Raw genomic sequence first — 25,364 nt, 5'->3', positions numbered from 1 at the left:
AAGAATAATAAATAGAAAGATTTAATAAGACTATCAAAGCAAACAATTTTTTTTTTATTTTAAAGCTCAAAGGATCCAAATGAGACCGTAAAATATCGCGCGGAAATTTTCCTGACAGAGAAACTGCGTTATTATGTGTTTTGGGCTCGGGAGGGGAGGGGGAGAGGGAGGAATTGGGATTACTCCCTTATATGGGCTATCAGAGGTATGTGCCGCCCCAAAGAGTATGGCTTTTGAGCTGTTTGTGTCCGAAAAAGGTGCAGTTTTGGACCATATTGGCCTGAAATAGGGTGGATTTTTCACTCAGGCTTTAGCTTTGAGTATTCTGTTTACAAGGAAGCGATTATTTCCGCATTAACATTGGCAAATTTGTTGTCCTTCTCAAATGTTTTCGCAGATGAGGCCTTTTTTCGGTTTGCCGTTTACTAACTTTATAGCTCTGAAAATTGGGTATAGACTTTCCCCTCCTGGGGACTGGGGAGGGGGATTTTGGAGTTGTGTGACGTATCAGTCTAATTATTTCATGTGATAGGTCAATGCCGAATGATGTATCGTATACTGTCATGATATGTACCCATTTTGTTATATAACCACAATATTTATAACTATTAATGAAATTTTTGGCAAGTTTATTACGTACCGTCAGCGGAAAAAAGCCTGGGCAATTTTAGGCGAAAGTTGAACTTGCTTACAGACATGCGTTGAAAGGGTAAATGGACTTCACGTTTACCAGCTAGTGCAAACTAGCTGCAGTCCCTGTAACGAATGACGTACGATCAATTTGTGTTGGCTGCCGATGGGCGGAAACCTTCCGCGGACTTGCCTGTAAATATTGATTTCGACTAAAGGGAATGCAGGCTATCGCAAGTCCTTACGTGTACTAGCGACTCCGTTTGACCAATACTTCAGGTCTTGAGAAGAAAAAAAAAAAAAAAAATCAGAGTCTCGCGATGGAACTGATCTCACTGCCAGAATCAATAAAGATTGTAGCGTATTCATAGCCAGCTAAAATTTTTCAAAAAATTGAGCCGGGTGGTCCTGAATCTGCTTCCACCATTTTTTTACACTTACCAAAAACGTAAAACCTGACATGCTGATTAGAATTAGATTAGAAAAGGTTCCAATGGTCGGTCTTAAGTTACAAACCTATTAAAAAATGTACAATTAAGGGTGCTTCAAATGGGTTATTCGTTTGCATCACGAAAATGGCCACCACTTGCTCACCAATGTTTGGGCATTTGTTTGATACCATCATTGTAGCATCGATGGGAGGCGGGTGGCCACATGCTGGATCGAGCGGTCCGGATTTGAGCCCTGGCCGGAGATATTGTGCTGTGTTCTTGGGTAAGCCACTTTACTCTCACAGTTCCCCTCTCCAACCGGATGTATAAATGGGTACCGGCAAACTTAATGCTGGGGCTAACCCTGCGATGGCCTGGCATCCATCCAGTGGGGAGTAGAAATACCCTTAGTCGCTTCTTGCTACAGAAACGGGATAAGCTCTGCCCTCAAGCCACTAGGTTCGTATTCAGTGTTGCGGGACAGATATTAGAGCACTGGGAGGACTTCGACAAGGAATGTCGACGTCTCAATTTTCGTCACAACACTCTTTAATCACTGTGGTTTGGCTGGATCAAATCAGATCACTAAGTGAAGCTTACAAATAAAAGACGCTATGTATAATAAAGCACGTTCCTGGTCTACAATGTTCTCTGATTAGTTAAGGTAAACCATGCGTCCTCTTGTGATTGGTTAAACTTAGCTGTTTTGGAATTCTAGCCGAACCTAGTAACGGCGGTGTTCTTTAATCTGCCTGAACCATGTTCCTGGTTTAGCTAAGAAAAACCTGTATAACTTCCAAACTGGACGATTCACTTAAAAGGTTGGCAAAGGTTAACTTGAGTTTCGGTTTCCTATTAAAAACTAATCTTGATCCATCAAAGGAGAAATTCTTAAAAATGCTGCAAAACGTTACGTAGGATACGAAAACATGTCACTGTGGATTATCTCCCTATAAAGAAAAAATATTCTTAAGAGTCCCTGTCAATAAAAATGGAAAATAACTCGGCAACGGTAGAAAATTTGATTTCGCTCATATTTTCATGGTAGATAGGCTAGGGCATGACAAAAATTACTGGATAGATTTTTTGGCAAAATATCCTTTTATTTCAAAGAAATATGCAAATTACCAAATTCCGTTAAAATCGTCATTTGACGCGCCATTTTATTAAACAAGTTTGAGAGCCTCGCATGCAAAACCACATCATTCTTGCGTCTTAAAAACACTCAAATATTTTTGTGCAATGTTTAAATGTGTACTGGGTTGATTTTAGGGAATGTTGCGTTGTCTTTTGGGTGCAAAATAATTAAATTTCGAAGACATGTATTTCATTCAGTTAAAAGTACTTCGTGAAAATAATTAATTTTCACTATGTGCGAAACCTTCAAATAGATAAAGCTTCTGGTGGTTGAATCGCAGAAGGATGGTCTACAGATTCCTGTAAAAATTTCTTTGGGCAAATGATTGTGAGCGACGCGAGAGCTTTTCAAAGTACGTTAAAAATGCAAATATTTGACCATCCGTCGTCAAATTTCAATTAACGGGTTAGACGTATATTTTAGCATGCGCCACATGACTTGACCTATGTTAAGTTGAAATAGACACAGAGCTGATAATTTCGATAATGTTCTAACCTCATTTGCTGTAAAAGGCAGGTCCAAAGCCGATTTGACGTGTTTCTCTCACCATTCGTCGCACGTAAAGCAAGAAGTTTGCTTTTGTTTACATAACGTCCGATGTACATCGCCAACTGTCAACTTCGTTTGTCAAAAGCAAATTCGTGTAGACTTAAAAGCATATATTGCAATAGCAACGAGCCTAAACAATGCAGAAACACATTGCAAATTACAGAAGTGTCAAACTCTACGAAGCGACATGCAGATAACAACGGAAACTATGCAGACGTATGATCAATAAATATTTCCCATAGCACGGTCTAACGGCTCAACTCTACTTAAAATTCCTGCTTATTACATAACATGAAGTGCCCTTCATAAACACGAGTGAAGCGACAAAAAAGGTCGATTGACCGAACAGAGAACGACAATTGTACAAATGTCGCGAGCCGTAGAAGTCGTGTAGGCTTGTCAACCCCATTTTATATCGTCATTGAAAGCCATGGAATTAGCATATCTAAGCTATGATCAGAAATCCACTAAGCAACAGAGAACAAAGAAATGATGACTGTCAATAACATATTTTTTTGTTAATTTTGAACAGCTTGAACACGCTCGGAAGAACATCCTAAATGTGAAAAAATCGGACTTCGTTAAGGAATAAGGACAAAAATATTGCAATTAGATCTTTGAAGTGAAATGTTCTCTGCCAAATATTGTTTAAGTGGACCTATTAAGTGAATTTAGTCAACTGGTTAGGCTCCCCAGAAAACAAGTTCCCATTCAGCGACCATAGTTTCACGCGCCTTGCATGCAGCTGCAAGATGGCAGGATTCGATGTCCCGTGGGCAGAAATCTTGATTTTTTTTTCTTTTTTTTAACTTCACACGTTGATTTTTTGTTCATTTTTCGATAATGTGGAGATAACTGCAAATAAAATCTGTTTCTGGGGAGAAAAGTAGGGGTCACCGAACTTCCAAGATTTTTAAATTCAGGCAAAGCTAGAGCAATGACCATCTGCCTTATCATTGTTAATTCTATTACTTAACGCGCATGTGGGTTACACATTTTGAAATTGGGTCACACTTGGAAAAAAAGATGGTCACACTTGGACTTTGTTGTTTGAGCATCCTGTTCATGATGTTTTGAAACTGCTATTCACTTGGAACTCGGCACAATACTCAAGAAAAATTCTCTGCTCAAAATGGCATGATTAATTTATATTAGGCTGGAGTAGTCAGGGTTTATTGAAAACAATTGCACTAATAATTATAAACTAATAACATAATAATTATAATAATAAGTTATTATTCTAAGAGGAGGCCTCCAATCACCTAGAGGTGATTTTCAGGAAGGTCCTGTAAAAAAATAAAAGTCTAAAATATACATTTAATGTCTAAAATACAGAAGTAATAAAAGCTAAAAACGTGAGACTAAAACTAAGGTTTAAAACTAGAACTAGGATAAAAAATACTACTACTAGCTGAGATAAAAAGTGGTTAATTAAGTAAAAACTGTTTCAAAATTACTACAACTAAGTTTTAGTCGTTTTTATAAGAAGAACTATTGAGTTTGTCTGTGACTGATCCCTCAGGCGATTTACGGTCGGCTCCCGATAACTCGAACCTTCAAGGCAAATTTAAAAAGGTTCCAGTCTTTGGGAGTTCAAGTTATCATGGGTTGACAATAAAGGACCGAGAATAAGAAAAAAAAATCGTTGTTTACTATATTTCTACTTTCGTGTTTCTATTCATGCAGTGTTTATTTCAATCAAATTAACTATAGAGGTAACGTGAAACAGAACAAAGCAAAGCAAAGCAAAGCAACAGGAAATGGCTTCATTTACTGCGACCTTTGCGGGTTCCAAAAGGAATAACGTGGGGCTACTGGAATAGCTTTGTCGTTGCTGAACAGCCGCACTATTCATTTTCCCATCGCGTTTCATTCACAATTCAAGTCACAAGCACTGTACGTATATGCATGACTCACTGGACTCATTTTGTAAAATTTTAATAGGACATCTTTCGTGCATGTTACCGGTGAGCTTTCAGCGTATCAAAAAACAGTTAATAGTACTTTTAAATTTCTGCAGAATTAAAAAAAATAAAATAAAAGACACGAGACGCGTGAAGGTATTAAGAAAGTGAAATCTCTTTCGCTGTCCCTTCCCCGCTAGAGAACCAAAACAATTCGACAACCTGTTTTTCGAAATTGGTGACAATGAAAAATTAGCACCTTAGGTGGCTCGGGATAGTTTCCAGCGATTTCCAAGACTTAGATCTTATTTTACCATTCTTTATCACTTGTTGCCATAATCATGGTGTAAAATTATTGCTCAATCATTGGCGAACACGTTGTTATCATTTTCGTGAGACAATAAGTTACCATAGAGAAATATTTGACGCGTAATGACTGGTCCCGGGGGGAACAGTGAATTTTGTTTCACGATGATCTCAATGTTTCCCGAGACGAAGTTGAGGAAAACATTGAGATTCGAGGGAAACAAAATTCACTGTTCCCCAAGGGCCCATTCATTAATTGATTTGTTATATAGCGAAACATAACAAAAGCAAATTTTGAAAAAAGCGCTGAGATTCAAACATAAGGCCACCTTCAATGCACCCTCTGATGACACACAACAGCCGTCAACATTTCGCTGGTAACAGTGAACTTTTTCCCGATCGACGTCATAGTTTTCACAATTTTTCATCGTTTTCATTGCGGCCAGTTTCATTGTTAGATGTCAGTGACCATGAACTAGCCAATGAGTGGGCGCGCTATAGCGGGAAAAACGCCAGCTATACAACGAGGCCTGCTTAATTTTTAACACCCTTAATTTTACCATTAAATGCTTTAAGTAATAGCTTAAAAACGAGCTGGTTGACCTCCATTTTCATTAGGCGATTTTGATTAGCAGAATAAGACGCAAATTTCGGGAAACTTTAAAAGAATTGTATTCAGGGTTCAGAGCCGCCTTAAGTTTTCTAAAAGTTGCGTTTTACTTGACTGTTAATTAAGAATCTCGCGTTTATAGTCATCAGTTGTGTCTTTGGTTTGAGAACTTGCTCCAGCCGAATATGCAAGGAGTGTTTAACTCCAAAAAGACACAGAAAAAACGTAGCCTCGGGTTTCACTTTCGTTTCAAAACACGCTTGTTTGGGCCATTTCAGGTTGCTGATTTGATTATTGCGTTGCCTTAGTGGTTTGTTAAAACTGTCTAGTAGCACCCCTGTTCCTTCCTTCTAATAAGAAGTAAAATTTAAAAAAAATGGTGGCTCAGATTTGTCACGTCATTCTCAGAAGTTGTTCGTAGTGTCACAACAGCTGTTCTGCCTTTTTTTTCTTTTCTCATTTATATTATTTGGAATAATTATAAGCGACACAGTCTTACAATTTCTTCTTTCCACCAGCAGTGTTAGAGGGAGTAAAAATTAATCCAGTGAGAGATCAGATGAAATAGGCGAAAATTACTATATACATAGGGGGATCCTAGTATTCATTTAATAAGCAAATTACGTTTCGTTTTCGGTTATTAGGTAATAAATGAGATCGTAGGGATTCTGCCAGACGAGATTACGTCACACCCAAGTCTCTACGATTTTCCCAAGGTCCGTTTTGACGGATTGCAATTTACAACGAGAGGGTTTCTGGATTGGGGTGATACAATCCAGGTCCCAGTTGTTGGAAGGCTGGATAACACTACCCAGTGGATAAGTGTTAACAAAACAAACCACCCTATCCACTGGATGGTAATTTATCCGGTAGGTAACGTTATTCACGTGAAAAACGCCAAGTTTAATAATCAGGGAAAATTCTAGCTTGATGAAACAAATATAGCGAGAGATATGGCTGCCTAATCATAAATCTACTTTTCATTTCTGATCCAGGCCTTGAACTGCTTGAGTCGTAAAATTAAGCAATAATTTTGCTTGCGTTGTGTCAAAATTCAAATAATTTCCCTCGTTTTTTCTTTTTTTTTTTAACTATATAGAATTTTTCGCTTGATTACCCGTATAAAATTTCGGAGATGTTTCAGCAATGAGTCAAAATTCTAGCCCATTTCTCGGGTATCAGCTAAGACCAGTTGACATAGAGGGCCTCAGAGCTTAGCTATATCCTAAAAAGCGCGCTCTTTCTCAGCTGAAAGTTAAAATAAGGGTGCAAGGATAGGTTTGTAACAGATAAAAAGGTTCATTTTGGGCCACTTGTTATCTTTGCTTTTCTTTCCAATTCGCGAAACTTCATGGCTGTCTTCCTCTTCCTTGAGATAATGGCTTTGACGATGATAAATTTCTGTTTACATTCGTTAGCTTTGCTATAACTGCTTAGATGAGAAACTTGTGATATATGTCCGTTCCCAATTTTTCTTCTTTTTGCCAATGATTTTTTTTTGCCTAGTTGTCTGAAGCCTTCTTTTGTTCTAATGGATCGATACACAATTTTATGGCTTTCGTCAAAGTGGCTAATCCATTTAAACACAGGAAAAACAATCAGGCTTGAACGAGATCCCGTTCAAGCATATTTTTTCCTGTTTCATTTTCACAGCTGCTTGAGTTGTGAATAAGACTGCGATGATTATGGAGGCTAATCCATTTTAACACATGGAAAAAACAAAACAAAACAAAACAAAACGAAACGAAACAAAATCAGGCTTGAATTGGAACGAGATCCCGTTGAAGCATATATTTATTTCCAGCTTTATTTTCACAGCCGCCTGAGTTGTGAATAAAACTGCGATGATTATGCATCTCTTTATATCTTTCTACGCAGTTCAAATATACGATATTTCGTATATCACTGGAATTACTCCTGACCATTTCGGTCTTCAATGTCTCTTCAGATCACAAGAAAATTCTCGAGATGTTTTTTGGCCTTCTCATATTCACTCAACCATATTTCCAATGTTCCAAAACCTTGGTAAAATAAATCTTGTCTTTTTTGTTCTAAAATGTGTTTCTGGATGACAGGTTATTTTTCAAGATACTCTAGTCTTCCAGCTGGAAACATTTCCAGCACACATTAAGACTACTCATAGGTTAACCAAACGACAAAACAACACGGAAGAGAACTCACTTGGAGAGACCCTCCTTAAAACAATATACACAGCAAACAAACAAACAAAAAAACAAAAGACTGAGCTCAAAATTTTCGACAGCCCAGATATGCGTGAAAAAAGGTTTTCTGCTCAGACAAAACTGTTTTCTTGTCACTTGCTTCTTTTCAAAAAAGCAGTTCACGGCAACCGATTTGTTACTCTCCATATTACCATTCCGCAGTTCAAAATGTGCACTCCTCTAGTTCTACTCGAGGTAGAATTCTTCTCTTCATCTCGGAAGGTCATTAACTACAAAAACATATGGCGCAAATTTAACGCCTATTCCAACCAAGTATTGCCTTACTTCGTGTAGCCTGTATATAATCAGCCAACTGGTCTGCCTCCAGCCAGTTAAGAATTTGAACTATGTTATTTTAGTCTCTTTGTATTACTTGTTTCAGCGTTTTAAAACATTTTTTCTGGAGTAAAAGCCCCGTTGAGAATTGGTATTTGTTTTTAAATTTTTACAATTCAATTTTCCCAATGCACATGTAGCGTTGATTCTTCTTCTTGCCTAATTGTCACCCTTCTTGTTTGCGAGATTTCATTGGTACGTAAAAGCGGCTTGCATTCTGGGCCCCGTTTCTCGTAGGAACCGAAAAGTTTTCGCACCCGAAAAGCCGTAGCAAAATCTCAAACCTTATGACTGCAGAGCTGTTTTTTTTCACCTATTCTTAATACGAACAGAGTTCCTTTCATAGCAAAAGTCTCAGGCGTATACACCTAAATGTCTTTAATTAAATACTGATTAACTAAAAATGGCTTTTCGGGGCCTGAAAAGTTTCCGGGGTTTTCGAGAAACGGGCCCCTGGTTATAAAGTTTATCTTTATCTTTATTTCGAATTTTTCCTTCAACAGACATGCATTTACTTAATACATTCTGATACTATAGGATATCATTTTTTAAATACAAATATCAGATCTTCCCTGCCGCTTGGAGAACTACTGAAGTGTCAAATTCTCAAAATCCAGTAGTTTAGCTAAGTACTACAATTATTACTTACATTCTGTTACCTTAGAAAATTATAATGTTGAGGCTTTCACCATATAACTTTGATCTGCGATATTTCATGTTTACATCCCTGTTTCTTTCGTTTTGTTTCAAGAGTGTATTTCTCTCTTCAATGATACAAAGAATTACTTCCTAGTTTCTTTTCTCCTTATCCCACCACCCCTCCTCCCTCCCAAACCCCTACTCCGCCCTTGCCGGCTAGCCTTGTGTCGATTATATTCTTGTTTTCTACCTCTTTTTCCCCGCTTCTCCACATTTCCACTAAGACGACCTTCTAGTACAGTCGTTTTGGATGCAGGAGCATAGTTAAGCTCAATCGCCACATCCCAGCTGGTTATTTCTTCAGCCTTCTCTTCCTTTGCCGCCGCTGTACTAAGACTTGCTAGTCTCATTGACCGTTTTCTTATTAACTGCGCTAGATATGAATTTTCACTTCTAGTCATTCTTTCGCACTGCTCTCTTGTTTCTGCCCTCAAGTTCTATTTTAAAGAAACCGCCTTGACGTACTTGTTACTATATTGTCGTTGAAGAATTGTTCCATTTGTCAAGCATAAGCGACTCACTTGCTCTTTCTTCCGGCGAAAAGCTGCCAGGTCATCATAAAAACCTGTACCTTCCTTTCTTATTTTGTGCCAAAATGTTTCGTTAAAGTACTGGAACAATAACTCATCGGCTGCGTTCCATCGCTTGATATTGTCTTTAACTTGGTCAGTCAAACCGACAGCTCTCTCTTTGTCTTGTCTCTCGTTAGATTTAAAATAAAGAATATCATCTAATTCCCAGAAAAGCAAGCGTTTTAGAACCACGACTGACTCATCGAAGTAATCTGTGATCATAACCAAGGTCAAACTCCTTATCCAAAAATGCAGTGTAATTATTGATAGCTGTAACATTCTGGTGAAATTTGTAGGCCAATCCTAAATCGAATGACATGGGATTTCGGACCAAGCGCGTAGATGCTGTTTTGAAAATGTCTTCGAATTCGATACCAGTGCTAAGGAATGTTTCTAAAGTATTTCTGGGATCTCTGCCGAATCCATAAATATCGCCCAACCCCATATAGTTAAAAACCGACTCGTACTGGTCAACAGGGCTTCGGAGAATCGTCACGTATTTGGCAGTCGGCTTTGGAAAGAGATAATTCATCGGTTTTTGATTGTACCTGGTGTGACTGCAAAGAAAGTCCGGTTGAGGTCTCGCTAAAGGCAACGAAAAAGACACCTGAAAGCGACGAGGCAAGCCAATCAGTGTGTCTTGACCAAGCACAAAGGTAAGATTCCGTGAGTTGCCATAACGGAAAAAGATATTGGCGATTGAGGCGGAACCTGTTTTGTGCGTCTTGAGAAAGAGGACGTGTTGTATGGGAAAGCACGTGTTTACACTTGCTCCACTGCTGTTTGTGTTTGTTACTGTTTCTTGTTGCCTGTTAAAAGAAAATAAACTTGGTTGAAGAGTTTATGGTTGATAATGTTTTAATTCTGCTTCCAAAGAACACAGGTCATTTCTATTCATGAGCTATCCATGGTTATCGTACTGGACTTGAATAGCTATACTATTGGGATTTTTGTAAATAGAAAAGGAGATATGATGCATTATTAAATTTTCAACCTGGGATAATGCAATTCTAGCTTTCTGATTGGTTCACTGGATCTCGGTTACCAGCCATTACACCTGCGTTTGACCTTATCTGGAAATGAATGCGGTAAATGTCGTTCGGCATAAGCTTTTTCGCGGGAAGCCAAGTTTCGTCCCCCAAAAAAATGGATGAGAAAAGCAGATTCGATGAGCTATCTACAGAAGAAATACAGGAAATTATGGACAATGCCGCCTCAGTAACAACAAAAAGGCCACAAAGTTCGAGATTAGATTATTTAACGGTCCCCTTAAAAGTTACAAAATTAAAATATGACCGTCGAGATTTTACGCATTCATGAAGATTACGTAACGAAAACAATGTTTACCCTAACAGAATGGCTTACTCGTCCTGGTGGCATCAAATTTTCCACATCGATATAAGAAATGTCAAAAGAAGAACTGAATGTTTGTTTGAAGTGTTGTTATACTTCTGCGAGGAAGAAAGATGGCACGTATTACAAAACTTCATCCACGAAATCCAGAAGAGCCGCCATTGATCATTTCCTTCGCACGCCGCCGCACAACAAACCGTTTTCCACTATCTCTGACCAGGCAAATGAATTATTTGAGCATTTGTAAAAGACCTCAGGAAAACAGGCATCATTGCCTCAGGAAAACAGGTATCATTGCTCATTTGTAATGAGCAGATGAGGAAACTGTTCGACTTAAGCGAGCTCGGATCGGTCGAGAGTAAAAACCCCGCACAGCTACAGAGGACGACCTAGTTTTATCTCGGTCTCTTTTTGGCCACGAGGACGAGAGAATCAACGACAGCTAGCGCCAACAATTCTGTCCTTGCGAAAAACACCTCAAGGAGTTGAGTGTTTTGAGCTGAACCGAAGTAAGCCCGGTTCTTTACCAGCCACGAAAAACCACCAGGGTGGCCTCGGATATTCTGAAGGTGAATGTGACGCTCGGATAGTTTCTGTCCCTGACTCTGAATCTGGCCAACAATCAGCTCCACACTGACAGCTCGAAATGCCAAGGCTTTAAAAGCACGGAAATCCTGAAAGAGGTCTTGTCGAGCATAATTTTGGCACAACGTCTGTGTCACATGGCGATAAGAGTTTTCCGCAGCATTATTACAACGGCAATGTGCAAGTGCACAAGTATTCGGCTCTTCTCCATGACTCGAACTTGAACGCTTTTCAAACCTTCTGACCAAGGTTATATCTCCTTCATGTGGTAGATTTTCCTTGAATTCTATTTGATTGCAAATTCGCTTGCTTCGCTTTCAAAATTTTCATTCAACTAATTTTACAAACGACGCGCATGTCATGTGATTTCCCCCTTGTTGTTGTTTTTGCCACATCGACTTCCGGTCGCTTAGTAAAATTAAAGTCCAATAAAGTTAAGCTATAATTTTCAAGTATACAAACTCACCGAATTTAATAAAACAATTATTCCATTCGTGCTTGTTGGATATGAGATTGGTTATAGCCAACTCGTTGGCTATTTACCATCTCATATCCAACGCGCGCTCATGGAATAATTGTTAACTATCTTCAAAACTATAAGAAGTCGTATTAAGTGATTTACTTAGGTGATGAAATATATTTAAATGGTTTGTTAGTTTGAAAGTAATAATTTTATAATTAATGATTCAAATTTATTATACATAATTTGTAATCTGATTATTAATTCACCCCTTTTTCTTTTCTGTTCGCAAAACACTGAAATGGTTAATAATAGTGTATTGGTCTTACTTCACATAGATATCAGTGCATTTGAGTTTTCAACTATAGGCAGTAACAACCATGCATGCAATATGCAATATACGTTTCACTATAGTCAAGAAGGGAACAGAAAACTGCATCGGCAAGATCCCAAGCAATATTAGAATAACAGAGCTACAGAAGACCGTCCTCCTTGGAATTACTCACATACTTAGGAGGACTCTATCCATCAAGTAATCCAGCAGACTTATGACTGCCCTAGGCTCACGGATTGAACTCGGCACCATGAGTTAAAAGCGGCAAGACTTTAAGGACTTATAATAATAATAATAATAATAATAATAATAACAACAACAACAACAACAACAACAACAATAATAATAATAATAATAATAATACAATAGTGAATAACTACTGTATGTTCAGGGACCAAACGGTTCAAACCTACGTTTATTTATTTTTCTAGTACTCAACTCATTCATCACCTTCACAGAAATTAAAACCTAATTAAAAACCCACATGGCCTAAATTGCCAATGAGTACTCCCAAAATAAAAGAACCTATTTTGCCAGACTTCAAAAGATGTTGCTCCTTGCAAGCTGGTTTTTGCTGTATTTATGATGCAATATGCCAATATGTTACACTAAACGAGTAGTGATTGAACAAAACAACATTCAATTCTTTATCATTGTAATGCTGTGTACATCACACAAAGATCCTTTTGGCCATATTTTGCATCAGAAACCAAGCAGACAGGTTAAACAAATATCAGCTGTATTCAAACAAGAACCAGAAAACGGTGGCTTTTGAAATATATTTCTTATATATATGTTTCAGTGAAATGAATTTTTGTGTCTTTTAAGAATAAACCTTTGGTGGAAATCATGCTTGCCTATTGAACTGAATACAGAAAACTCCTTCCGAAACAACTTGTTTGACAATATTTACTGGACCAATGGCCACCTTCCCCTTTATTGCACATTGGAACATCTCAAGTTATTGATGTTTCTTTTAGCTGCTTGTAAATTGTGTTTTTTTTCCCCTATGGCCGTGACTTGAAACTCTTCTGAATGGATCCTTATTAAGGGCTGAAAAAATCGCTAAATAGCCAATAATCAAAAGTTAGGGGAGACAAATCACTTCTTTTGGTGCTATTTAGGGGTTTTGGATTTATAACGTTGAATAATAATATACATAAAAAAAAATTACATAATTCTGATTGGCTGAGAGCAGTGCAGTTTAAGTGTAACACCAGTGCAAAAAGAATAACAACAGTGCAAAACGTGTATCACCAGTAGAAATTACACATCGTAATTCTGGATTATAATTGGTTGAAAGACAATAGGAAATTTTCTGAGTCAATGATATCACGAAAAATGATGAGGTCAATTTTGAGCGGAAACTTTGAAAAAAGTTTTCTCGAATGAAAAAAAAAATGGCTTCAAAAAAGATATTCCGACACTTTCTCCACGCAAATTGTTTCATGTTTATATCATCAATAACTAATCATACAGTTTTTCTCGTTCAATTTGGAAATAATTTCCACTTGTGAGTTTTTCAAAAAGCTCAAATTGCACTCGCCGAAGCGGCTCCTGTAATTTCGGCTTTTTGAAAAACTCAGTTGTGCAAATTAATTCCAAATTGAATTCGAAACCGTATGATTACCGACACTTACAGTCAGCGTCAACAGAAACTACGTAAATGATTTTGTTCAGTCCCGCCACTCCTTAAGTCACGTCAAGTCATGTCATCTTCATTTAGGCAGAGTAGCTCCATCAGTCATAGGCTGGTATCAAAAGGGGCCCTGCGTAAAATTAAGACTACATGATAACAAATTCAGAATTTAAAAATTACTGCAAAGTTATGTATAAGGAGTTTAAAAATTGAACAAAAAGGAAATTACATATCTGTAAAGTATAATTTTTCTAGATAAATACAATAAAAGAGAACAATCAAAGTATATCTAAGTATTATATTGGTGTAAAACTAAGTGCTAAAATAAAAACTAAGAGAATTCTTAAAAATGGAAAGCCACGTGGCTTCTTTTACTGATGTGAGTACATCATTAAAAAGAACCGCGCCTGAAAATCTTAGTCTAGATCTGCATTATTTTTTCATGCTTTTTCATTCTCTTCAATTCCTCTCACTCCACACACAGGTTGCACCTTCCGTTTCTTCTAGTTACGTTGAAGCGTCCGTTGGTTTGCCGGTTTACTGATTTTCCAATTTTCTAGCCAGCATTTTAGAAACGGTAGTTAAATGTCAGCGCTTCTGCACGCATTGCGTGCGGTTTAATTTTGCCTTCCCAGAACCCAGTCCTTAATCTTGGGCGTCCTGTGCTTTCAACCTATTTTGACATTTTTTTGTCGAATTTCTGCATTTTCTGCGCCATTTTGAATGACGTCATACGTCATATGTCATATGTACAAAAGACTATCACGCACCTTGTGGTTTTCGTAGTAGTCGGAGCAAGTCTGAGCATTCTAAAGCTAGGGACTACCGCGTAGTTTAAAGTTTATTTTATATATTCGGGAACACGACTTTGAATCGCCTTCGCTTTGGGATGTTAACCACGAACAGCTATATTTCTTTGGCTGTAGTTTAATTGCATTTGTTGATTAGTTCCAGTCGCGACAGATTGCTCAGTCTTTATCGGGTCGAATATTGATCGCTCGAATATGGTTTGGAATCGGTGCCAGAAAAGTAGCCTTAAGGCAAGATCCATATGAGTAAGCCTGAATCAAGGAATGGCAATGTGAAAATAGTGTCTATACTTTTATTCACCAGGGGGAAATATTCGAATCAGTCACACGAAGTTTGCTTACGATAAACAAGGACGCGATCGCAAATATTTGCCTATATTTGTGCTTCCAGCGTAGAAAATTGTACGTGAAAATATTTACTTTTACAAATTAGCTTTTACGCTTAAACAAATTACCAGTTAACGTGAAATATTTAGCACGAAATAATGTCAATAATTTTGAGACACCTCAGTTCAAATCACCTAATTAACGCTGACGATCACTCTATATACGTAAATTAGTTCGACCAACTTATGCGGTATATAGATAAATACTAATATTAATGAAAGATTAAGGGTGCGTTCGCCAATTCGACGCCGTCACTTTAATATAAATACCTTAAATGATTTCACTAGCTGACTTTCAACCTCTTTCTATTACCAAAGTCAACATTTTTCATCAACAACCAAGGTTTTACAGGCAGATATATCATAGTGTCAAAGTCCATGCCGGTGAAGAGAATCCCTGTGTAGACTACGATTTGTTGATACGTTGCGTGCGGCGCCAGTTTCCGCTTAGCCTCACAAAAATATTGACATTATTTCGTACTAAGTATTTTCACATTAACTGGTAATTTGCTTCTTTTTTTTTTTTTTTTCTGCACCATCGACTTGAAGGCGAGTCCTAAGGCCCCATCCACACGTATCCGAATATTTTTGAATCCGCAACTTTTTCTTTCGGGATTCAAAAATTTCTCCGTCTACACGTGGCGTATTCAAATCGAATTCGCCTGTCCATAACCATCCGATGGTATCCAGATTCACCCTAGAGAAACTAAACCTACACGTTGTGCCGCCATATTGGTTTACTGTTCGGTAAGAGACTGGACATGATTTGGCTTCGTCATCGGATTTGAAAATATCCGGATTTACCGTCCACACAGATTCGTTACGGATTTATTTTTTTCACTCTGGAGAGTGGATTGAAAACTATTTGGATTGGCTGCCGAATTCGCCGGATGCGTGTGGACAAAAGTAGTATCTGAAAATAAAAAGTTGCGGAATCAAGAATATCCAGGTACGTGTGGACGAGGCCTAAGACACCAAAAAATGAGAAAGACCTTTTGATCTGATTAAGATAAAAAACATAATGTTAACTTACTCTTCTGTCACCATAGGATAGCGCGCTGTTTTCCTAATGTAGCTGAGTTCGTGAGTAAAAGACGCTATAAACAGAAGGCTTATAGCGCACGTGGATAAAGCAAGAGGTCTTCTCGAATGAATGAACCGTCTCACGTCCAAGCTCCAGACACGAACAGACGACATTGTTACGAAATTAAGCCGAAGACGTAGGACCACAACTTCATCAGTAATATTAGTTACTGTTGCGTGTCACCCTCATAAAACGAAGTCTCTTACTTACTTACTTACCAGAGGGCTTTGTCTCGCTGCAGGGAGGAAGTCGCTTAACGACAACTCTAAGAAGCGAACATCGAACCGTCTGCCGAACCGTCTGGTCATGATAACAATGGTGTCGCTACCTGTCCTAATAGTCATTTATAACTCTTCAAACCAAATTTTGACTAGTGGACATATTTGAGTGGGATTCGTTATGAAACTAAGGCAATCGAGAATGGAAAGGCTTTGGAGTGTTATAGAGAAAACTGGGCAGGACCAAAGGACAGAGATCGTCGGGCCGTTTACCTTCATCTTTTCACAGTGTAAAGGCTATCCAAACAGATTGAAAACCACGACATTTGCCGAGGTAGGCGTTTGCGTTTTTCTTCGAAATGTATCACCACATCATAATTTTGGCCTCTCAGGCGGTTTAAAATTCGAGTTTAATTAAAATGGCGTGATATCGGGCAACTTTAGGTAAGCCTGAAAGATACCTCGTACAAATTCCTTAAACTCTGCATTTTATATTTACACGGACATCTTTTTGATAGTCTTTTACACTGTTATCAATATCCAGTTTAGTTAAAACTGGTATCTACACGCAAATCGGAGCAATTGATCTCGCAAAGTCCAATAAAAATCATTAGTCAGAAATATTCAACGTCCAACTTTTAGCAAAGAATATCACGTTATTTCGATCTTCTGCGATTTGTATTCATGATTTACAGAATAAAGACCTGATTGATGATTTTATGTATCTTCCAGTTAGTACGCGCGCTGTGATTGGTCAATTTAGCTGGCCGTACTCTCCCGTGCGGCCCGCTAAAATTTATATTTGTCGCCAAAGGAAATACGAGAATTAAAATAACTTCACTAGTGGCCCAAGAATATCCACAGAAAACCAAATAATATAGAAAAGGAAAAAAAGAAAAAAAAAAGTTACAGCTGGCTTAAATGCCAAAAATAAAAACAAATTTATGTAATAGATTCAGTTAAAAAAAACTAAATGAAATCGAAATGTCGTCTTGGACAGGAAATACACTACTGTGTTAACAACTTTCCTTCCTTTTTTAACGATCTATTTCATTATTTCGTTTTATTTTTGACTGCCTTCAAATCAGTTCAGTATCAGTCCTTGTTACTGTAGATAATCTTGGGTCACCATCCCAATTATCGGATACTGTCTACATTTATTTAGTTATCTATTTATTTTATTGTTATTATTATTTTGGCAGGGTCGATGAAAATAATTTGTAGCGAATTTCGTTGCAACCAAGGGGTTTTGAGCTGAATATTGACAGGAGCAACATTAAATTAGTCTTCTTGAAAGTAAAAGTTTCAGTGTAATACCCGCAACAGGCACATTACGTAGACGTTTAATATCAGATTGAATAACTAAAGGTATTATGCGTGTAAAGTTGCAATTACCTTAGTTGAATATGAAAAAAAAGTCGTCAAAGTAATTGCAAGCAGGCGCTAATTTTCCAACTTTCTTATGTAAACATGGCTATGTAAAACTAGGATGGTAATAAACTGAAAAAAAAAAAACACGGTGTACTAACCTGCGACTATACAAACGACAACATCGTACGCTGAAAGATTTCCTATGGCAGTCCTGACATAGCAGCGATTACACCCAGCGGGAAGCGTAGAACAAGAAAGTTTTTTTTCATAACCTGTATTTTCTCATTACGGCCCTATTTTACACGAGGAGAGAAAAGAAAGATGATGATTTATTACATAAACATCAAGGAACTGCTAGGTTAGCTTTCGCGTGAAAACATGATATTTTCACTCGTAAAAATAACGTGCATTTTCACTTGTGAAAAGATTTCATTGATACGGTATATAACATAATAAATCGCGCCTTTAGCAATGACAGTTAAATAATTCGAGCGTTATTTTATAGGTGTTTATATGTAACAAATAGAAAATTACATGGACGCTAGGCCGCTTCGTTTGGCTGGAGATATTTCTAACTGATGATTTTGATTGGACTTTGCGAGATCTATTACTCCGATTTTCCTGTAGTTAGCAATTTTAACTAAACTGGATATTGATACCAGTTTAAAATAATATCCGAAAAATGTTTTCTGTGGAAATAAGCCGCCGCAATTTTAAAAAACGACTCGTTAAAAATGGCCAAAATTTAGGTCGCGCTAATTAACGATCTGCCAGCGATATTTGACACCTTGTGAAGACCGTAGAATTAAAGCAAAAGGCATAGGTTAATAAATCTCAGTCAACTAACAAGGGGTCAAATAGTACAAAAAAAAAAAGAGAGAGAGAGAGAGAGAGAGAGAGAGGATCTGTACGGGTCAGCAAATGATCCCGGATCGCAAATGATCACCAAATTGGACCCCAAATGATCCCGGACCGGAAATGATCCCCATATTGGACCGCAAATGATCCCGATCAAAAAATAAGGAATGGCATGGATTTATATCAGAGGAAGGTGAGAACATGTACACAAATAATGAACTAAAAAACATATTTTATCATTTTACAAAAAAATATTCCGCAGTTGCTGTTTTGTTCTTCGAAGGGTACAGATCGTTTTCGCTGTCACGCAATAAGAAAAAAATAATAATAAATCGAAAACCAGCCAATGGAAAAAGCTAAGAAATTGTAATGTACGCTATAGAAGATAACTAAATAAGGCACTTCTCCAAGTTTTAAGCCTGTGCGTTTCCCCAAACTTCAGATATTCGTCGTAAATGTTTCCCAGAAATTTACACTGCCCAGTAAGAAAACGCCTTGTTGGTGTACATCTGTGGTACACCAATATGGCGGCCGGAATATAGTTTAAAATCTGGAACTTACTTTGGCTTTCTAGGCGACTGATTATCAGTACTAAACAAACAAGCAATAACATAAGCCCTTTTTCTAATGCTCTAAATTCTAAAAAGGCTCAAAATCATGAGATAAGTATATATTTTTCAGCAAACTCGATCGTAGCCTTGTGTCACGCAACCTCCATAACCCTGAAATTCAAAATGCTCTGGTTTCCAAACGAAGCACGCTAATTGTAAACAGATATAGGTATACCGCCTCTTATGCCTGATGAGGATAAAAACACGTCACGTGAAGACGATCTATTGAATTAGAAGTCTTAGAGAAATACATACTTGTAAACATTCTCGAAATCTCGGTGGCGATAGTATCAAACATCTATCAAACAGCTAATTGTCAAACGAAGTGCAAGCCTTGGCCTTGCGTGGTCATGCAGCTGAAGTTCATAATTATAGCTTGGAATTTTGGCTTCTTAGAATTCTCAAGTAGTCATTTCCGAGGAATTAAAGCCAAAATACGACCAAGGAAAAATTACAAAACAAATTTGTTCAAATTTCCAGTGCTACACACTGGGACCACTACCCGGGGACCACTAGATGTTTTACAGAGTAATGAAGCGTTGTAGCCGGCGTTGTAGGCTTGTAGGTCTACTCAGGTGCAGCGTCTTCATTAATAGTTGCTTCATGGTTAGATTTTAGTTTAACACTTTAGACGAGTGGCGTTAATGGCTGATAAAATTTGATTTAACTTTAACACCGAATTATCAATGTTTAACAAAGGAGGATATGTAGCGTATGTTGCATTGATCATAATTTTACTGAGAATTGCAAAGAAATGCAAGCCAAATCGTGTTTTGATGATTGAGTGGTGATATTCATAACATCGTAGTTAGCGACAAAATTTAGTCGAAAGTATGAAAAAAACAAGTTGTAAGCCATTATAATTATAAGATGGCTTTAATGAAAACATCGGTATTCACGTACGCCAATTCCCTATTTACACCATCCCACCATCCATGCCATTCCTTATTTTTTGATCGGGATCATTTGCGGTCCAATATGGGGATCATTTCCGGTCCGGGATCATTTGCGGTCCAATTTGGGGATCATTTGCGGTCCGGGATCATTTGCGGTCCTGGGATCATTTGCGGACCCGTACAGATCGAGTTTCGGGACTATACGAAGTATCTTTTAGTGTCACTTAAAGTTGCCCGAAATTTCGGCTATTTTAAACCTCTAGAAAGGCCAAAATCATGTTGCGGTGATCTCTCAACGAAATACGAATGCCTGCCTCGGCAAATGTCACGGTTATTAACCTTTTCGGAGAGTTTTTATACCGTGAAAAGATGAAGGCCGGGTAAAGGGCCGGCCTCGACCTTTTGGTCCTGCACCGTTTCCTCTGACAATGACACTTAACCTCGTATACATTGGTGCCACGTAAAATTGGTGTATCTGGTTTTACAGGTGCCATGTCTCCGACATTTAATTTATACGAGAGCTGTTATTTCGCACGGTAATTTTTTGGTGTTCGTAAATCGAAATCTATATTCGTGAAACTTCAAACAGAACAGTTTCTCTGAAATTAGTCGAGGAAAAGACAGACAAGCTTTTTTTTTCTTTTTGTCTTAGGGGAATTATTCGTTCCTATTATTAGACAACTACAACAACAACAATAGCAACAACATTTTTCTTTTTCTCAATACAAAACTGAAAAATATTATTACGAGCGCAGCGAGTGAGCTAATATTGCTTTCAACAGGTGAAATTTTGATACATGTATTGTTTTGAATAGAAGTAATTTTATTTTTAGTATATAGATAGACGAACTGTTTACCTTACCAAACGTATCAGTTTGCTGCCATGTTTTAGGTTTTTCTATATTTTATCTATCTTTTTTTACGTTACCAAACTCCTATATTCAGTGAGTTTCCTTTTTATTTCAAAGTATCATCATCATATTCATCGTCATCGTCATCGTCATGTCCTTTCCCTCAACTGGGAAATCGGGCTTTATTGGCGATATATAGTACATGTATGGGCCAAAATTTTCATCTTGCTTTAAATTTATAGACTGGATTTAATTGACTATCGTAAAATCAAAAAATCACTATGGTAAATCACAATGGGCACAGAGCTCAACCCATTGAGCAAATGAAATATGTGCAGCTGATATAAGCGCGGGAAAACGTAAGCGAGCAATTTACGATTAGTTTTTCTTTTTTTTCTGACTCTCAAGTGCAAATTGCTTTATTTTATTTTATTTCATTTTATTATATTTTTTTGATATACTCTTATTTCAAATAAGACAGGACTATGTTGCAATAATTCAGCACATCTTATCGTGTTACGTTAAACTACATTTGACTACATTAGAGTACCTTACACTTTATTAGAAGTAAATTGCAACGTTTTGATCGGTATACCATGGATTAAAATCCCAAGGGTCACTTGTCATTTCTCAGCAACCACACGAGCCTTCAGGCAAGTGTGTGTATCAAGAGAATAAAAGTGACCAGTGGGACATCCCATGCTATATACTACGAGCTGCATAACTATCTTATACCGTGGCATAGAAAATACTGTGGCCAACACAATCCATGTGCCATACGGGCTTCGCATACTGGGAAGCCGGGTTGGATGCAATAACGTCGAATATACAACGGTTTTCCCGCAGTTTGATTAGCTTATTTTCTATAGCATGGTATAAATATACATATGTTCTTAACTAGCGAACGGAAATACTCCCATGGGGATTAATCACATTTTTCAAGTTGTTTTCCTGGCTTAATCCACATGGATCATGGATGGGCCAAAAATTCTTTAGACAACCATCAAAATGATAGAAAAGGCCTTCTGCTATGAATTTTGGTCCACAGGTTTCGCTCGGCGCAATGGTAAGTATGCTGGTATCTTCATAGAGACACGTGCCAGTTACGTTCCCTATCACCGCGCAGACGGCATTTCCTTGTCGCCAATCAACCAAGCTTCCACCCAACGAATAGCAAGACCACCAGTTGTCAATGTTACTTTTGATCAGTATCTCTGAGCCAATTTGTTTCCAGCGCGAGAAGTCCATGGCGTTGTAGTCTGTTTCACTCAGTGGAGTAGTTGTCGAGATGGGAACATCTACTCCCAGAGTCGCCGGCCAACTGGGTCTGGGTGTAACAGCGTTTGATTTATCTGTGAAGTGACTATAATTAGTGAATGTATAGCTCCACACTAGAGTCCAGCCTCCTCCGTCAGTGTTCATGTCACAGTAAGCTTGAAAAGCGTCGTTCTTAGATCCATAGCTTGGATCTATCCAATACACACCCGAAGGCAATGATGGATTCCAATAGTTAAGTGACCTGCACGAGCTGAGGACGGGTGGTTGAGTAGTATCTATGGAGGGAATGCAGTGACGTATGTCATTTATGCAGTGACGAAGGTTAAAGAGTTGTACACTTTGTCGAGTGGTCTGAAAAGACCAAGACTTTAACGAGAATTTTTTTCATGAGGGTAAGTCGGGAGGTTAAATTTCTCTTGTAGTGTAGGATCGGGGTTTAACTTTAATTACTGCTGTTGATGCAGTTATCGGCGGTTACGGTTTACTTTTTCGGTATCCATTCTGTAAGCGATTGTATTCAGATTTACGTGATAAAACAATAAACAATAAACAAAGAACACGACAGGGATGTACGACTCGCCCGTACCCAGACCTCCGCCCTTTCTGAACACACCCGCGAGACCGGCCACTATCCTATCTGGAATGAGGTCAAGTTTATTGATCGAGATCCTCACTGGTACACACGTAGGGTCAAGGAAGTTATTCACATAAGACTTCACCCTAACAACATCAACAGGGATAGTGGACTTCCTGAAGCATGGATACCTACGATCAAGAAACACAACAACAGGAGTACGGTACAACAGCGGACCACTGAGGGAACAGCTACTCGCCGGAATAATGGAACAATAGGAGGATCGAAATGCACCAATCACAGCCGACCTTTGTGATATAAATGATACCGTGCAATCAGTCGACCTTATCGCCTGAAGAAGACTAGCAGTAAGCAGTCGAAACGTCGCGATCTACATCTCAGTGACTACACCGTGAGACAAACGATAATACACTTTATTAAAGAGGATATTACACGGTGGGAAGATGATATGAATTTTATGTTCGAGTGGCAAGAACAATATCTCAATAATGTGTGCAGCGAACGAGTAAGATATAAGGGAGTTTATAAGAACCTACGACGGGGATGCCGAAGGAAACATCGGTGAAAAAATGAATTTATAATTTACCCACGAATCTCGCGATACTCTTTAGTCATTTAGTTTGTTCCTCTTTGTCTCTCCGAACTGAATACGGAAATCAGCGTAAACTTCGAAACATCAATCTTAAAAATTATCCTTCGTGGTTTACGTTCTCCAGAAAACCCGGAATTTGGTCATTTCACGTTGTTGGTTTGTAGAGGACGGCAAAGAAATGTACCAATAATTATAAGGCACAGCCATTGTTCTGCTCATTAGATGTTGCAGTTGTGGTTTTCTTAAACTCCTTAATGTTAGGGTCACAAGAACATAAAATTCATTTCTTCGAGCTAACGTGTAATGTTCTTTTCATTATACAGACATACTGATGACAGTGTTTTTGACGCTTTTCCGCAAATTTCCGACCTCTTTCTGAAGATTTCCGCAAATTTTCCAGGTCACAGGAACGTTGCCGAACATTTTTGGAAAATTTCCGAAGATTACCAAAGATTTCCGAAGTTTACCAAAGATTGCCGAAGACTTTCGAGGAAGACCTGAAGATGTTTCGATCATACACCAACGAATTTAAGTACAAATTAAGAGACAAACTTTACATCAGTGAAGTCATCGAAATCTCCATTGTTGAGGATATGGAAAATACCCGGATGTGGTTTTGTATGAATTTGACCAGTGGTATATTTTTCAGCAAAACACTGATGTCTATATAATAAACAGAAATATTCTCAGAACGTACAGTAAATGAAATCTATGGAGGGGTTTGTGGAACTTATCGCATATAGAGAAGATATCTGAAATGCGCTAGGCCAGAGCTTACCAAGTGAAGTAGGAATTTCCTCAAAATCGTTCTCAAAATCATAGGATGGTGGAGGTTCTGCGGAAAGAACCTGAAAGAAATCAAAAACAGTCAAACAAACAAACAAACAAAAACGAAAACAAAATCAAACAAACACGAAAGTTACCGGTTAGCTGACTAACCGCTGTACTGCTGTACGCTGCAGTGCAAATTGACGTGCGCACGTGTTGGCAAGTTTTTCTCAGTCATTTAATAAATAAGAATCGTATATGAAAGCTCGAGCACTTAAGGATTTGCGATACCCGTGAAATTTGAATGTTCTTTCAAATATCAGTCGTAATGCAAATCCTTCATTGCACTCGAATTTATACAATTACCTGTACTTATCACATTTATTTCCTCCCCTGCGGCAACCCCTGGAAAAAGCAATTAATTTAAAGTCTTCTTTGTTCCTGACTAACACACCTTTTCTACGTAGGAAGAACCTTTTTGTTTTAAAAGCCTGTCCGGATACATCTTTCTTGTTTCTCTGTGTAGTGAACAGGTCTCTCCACTCGTGATATAATTTGCACTTTTACAAGCGGCCTTCCTTGCACACATCTGGGAACAGGAAAACAACGAGTCGACCTTTCGAATCCAAAAAGCATCTTCATCTACGAAGAAAGAGTCTTCTTCGATTTCAAAGAAAACGCCAAACTCCTCTGTTTTGAGCATTGTTGTGAATGACAATATGGCAAGAACTGCGCTCAACACCTACGAAGGAAAAAAAAAATGAAGAAAATAAAATAAGAGTCAAACTGGAAAAGTAATGAGGCGCTAGAAGAAAGGAAAAAAAAGGAGTTCGCAATACTTATAAAGGGTGATGTTATTGCTACTAATAATTACTTACCATTCTCCTATTTGTCAAGTGATATGTTTTTGTGGCGATGTCAAAGCTCAACTGAGGGGAAATAATCTCTTGTTAGCTGTGTCAATTGGTTTGATGAATTTGCACTTCCTCAATAAACCAGTTTTGCTGGATTTTTCTTAATTCGTAATGACTTTATATTGTCCACTTTATGATTTTTTCCCCCAAACTTTTAATGTATTTCCGCATTTAGAAGACGAATATCAAAGCAATGACATAAACAAAAAACGAGGCACTTAGACGAAACGACAGCTGGTATTTTGGTGATGATTCCCATTCTTTGAGTCAGAACTTTGAGATGGATTTCAAATTAGGATCTCAAGTTAGGGTTTTGAGCCCGGGACTCGTGTCGGGATCAGAAGTCTAAATTTCGAGCTGTGATC

General features: G+C 38.0%; 1 protein-coding gene and 1 pseudogene across 1 annotated transcript; both read right to left on the bottom strand.

Annotated features, from left to right (window-relative positions):
* Window positions 1-8,908: 8,908 nt before the first annotated feature.
* LOC149096388 (galactosylceramide sulfotransferase-like) lies at window positions 8,909-10,213 on the bottom strand (annotated as a pseudogene).
* Window positions 10,214-20,697: 10,484 nt separating this feature from the next.
* LOC149096387 (uncharacterized) lies at window positions 20,698-24,961 on the bottom strand. The gene is made up of 3 exons (XM_089281234.1): window positions 24,540-24,961; window positions 24,096-24,165; window positions 20,698-22,405 (listed from the first exon to the last, which is right to left on the bottom strand). The coding sequence occupies exons 1-3, from the start codon at window positions 24,786-24,788 to the stop codon at window positions 21,750-21,752; spliced, it is 975 nt and encodes a 324-aa protein (XP_089137360.1). The 5' UTR covers window positions 24,789-24,961; the 3' UTR covers window positions 20,698-21,749.
* Window positions 24,962-25,364: the final 403 nt, after the last annotated feature.

Source organism: Orbicella faveolata, unplaced genomic scaffold (genome assembly GCF_042242905.1).
Source record: "Orbicella faveolata isolate gen_17 unplaced genomic scaffold, um_ofav_v1 contig_48, whole genome shotgun sequence".
NCBI lineage: Eukaryota > Metazoa > Cnidaria > Anthozoa > Scleractinia > Merulinidae > Orbicella > Orbicella faveolata.
This window is presented reverse-complemented; position numbering and strand designations above follow the sequence as displayed.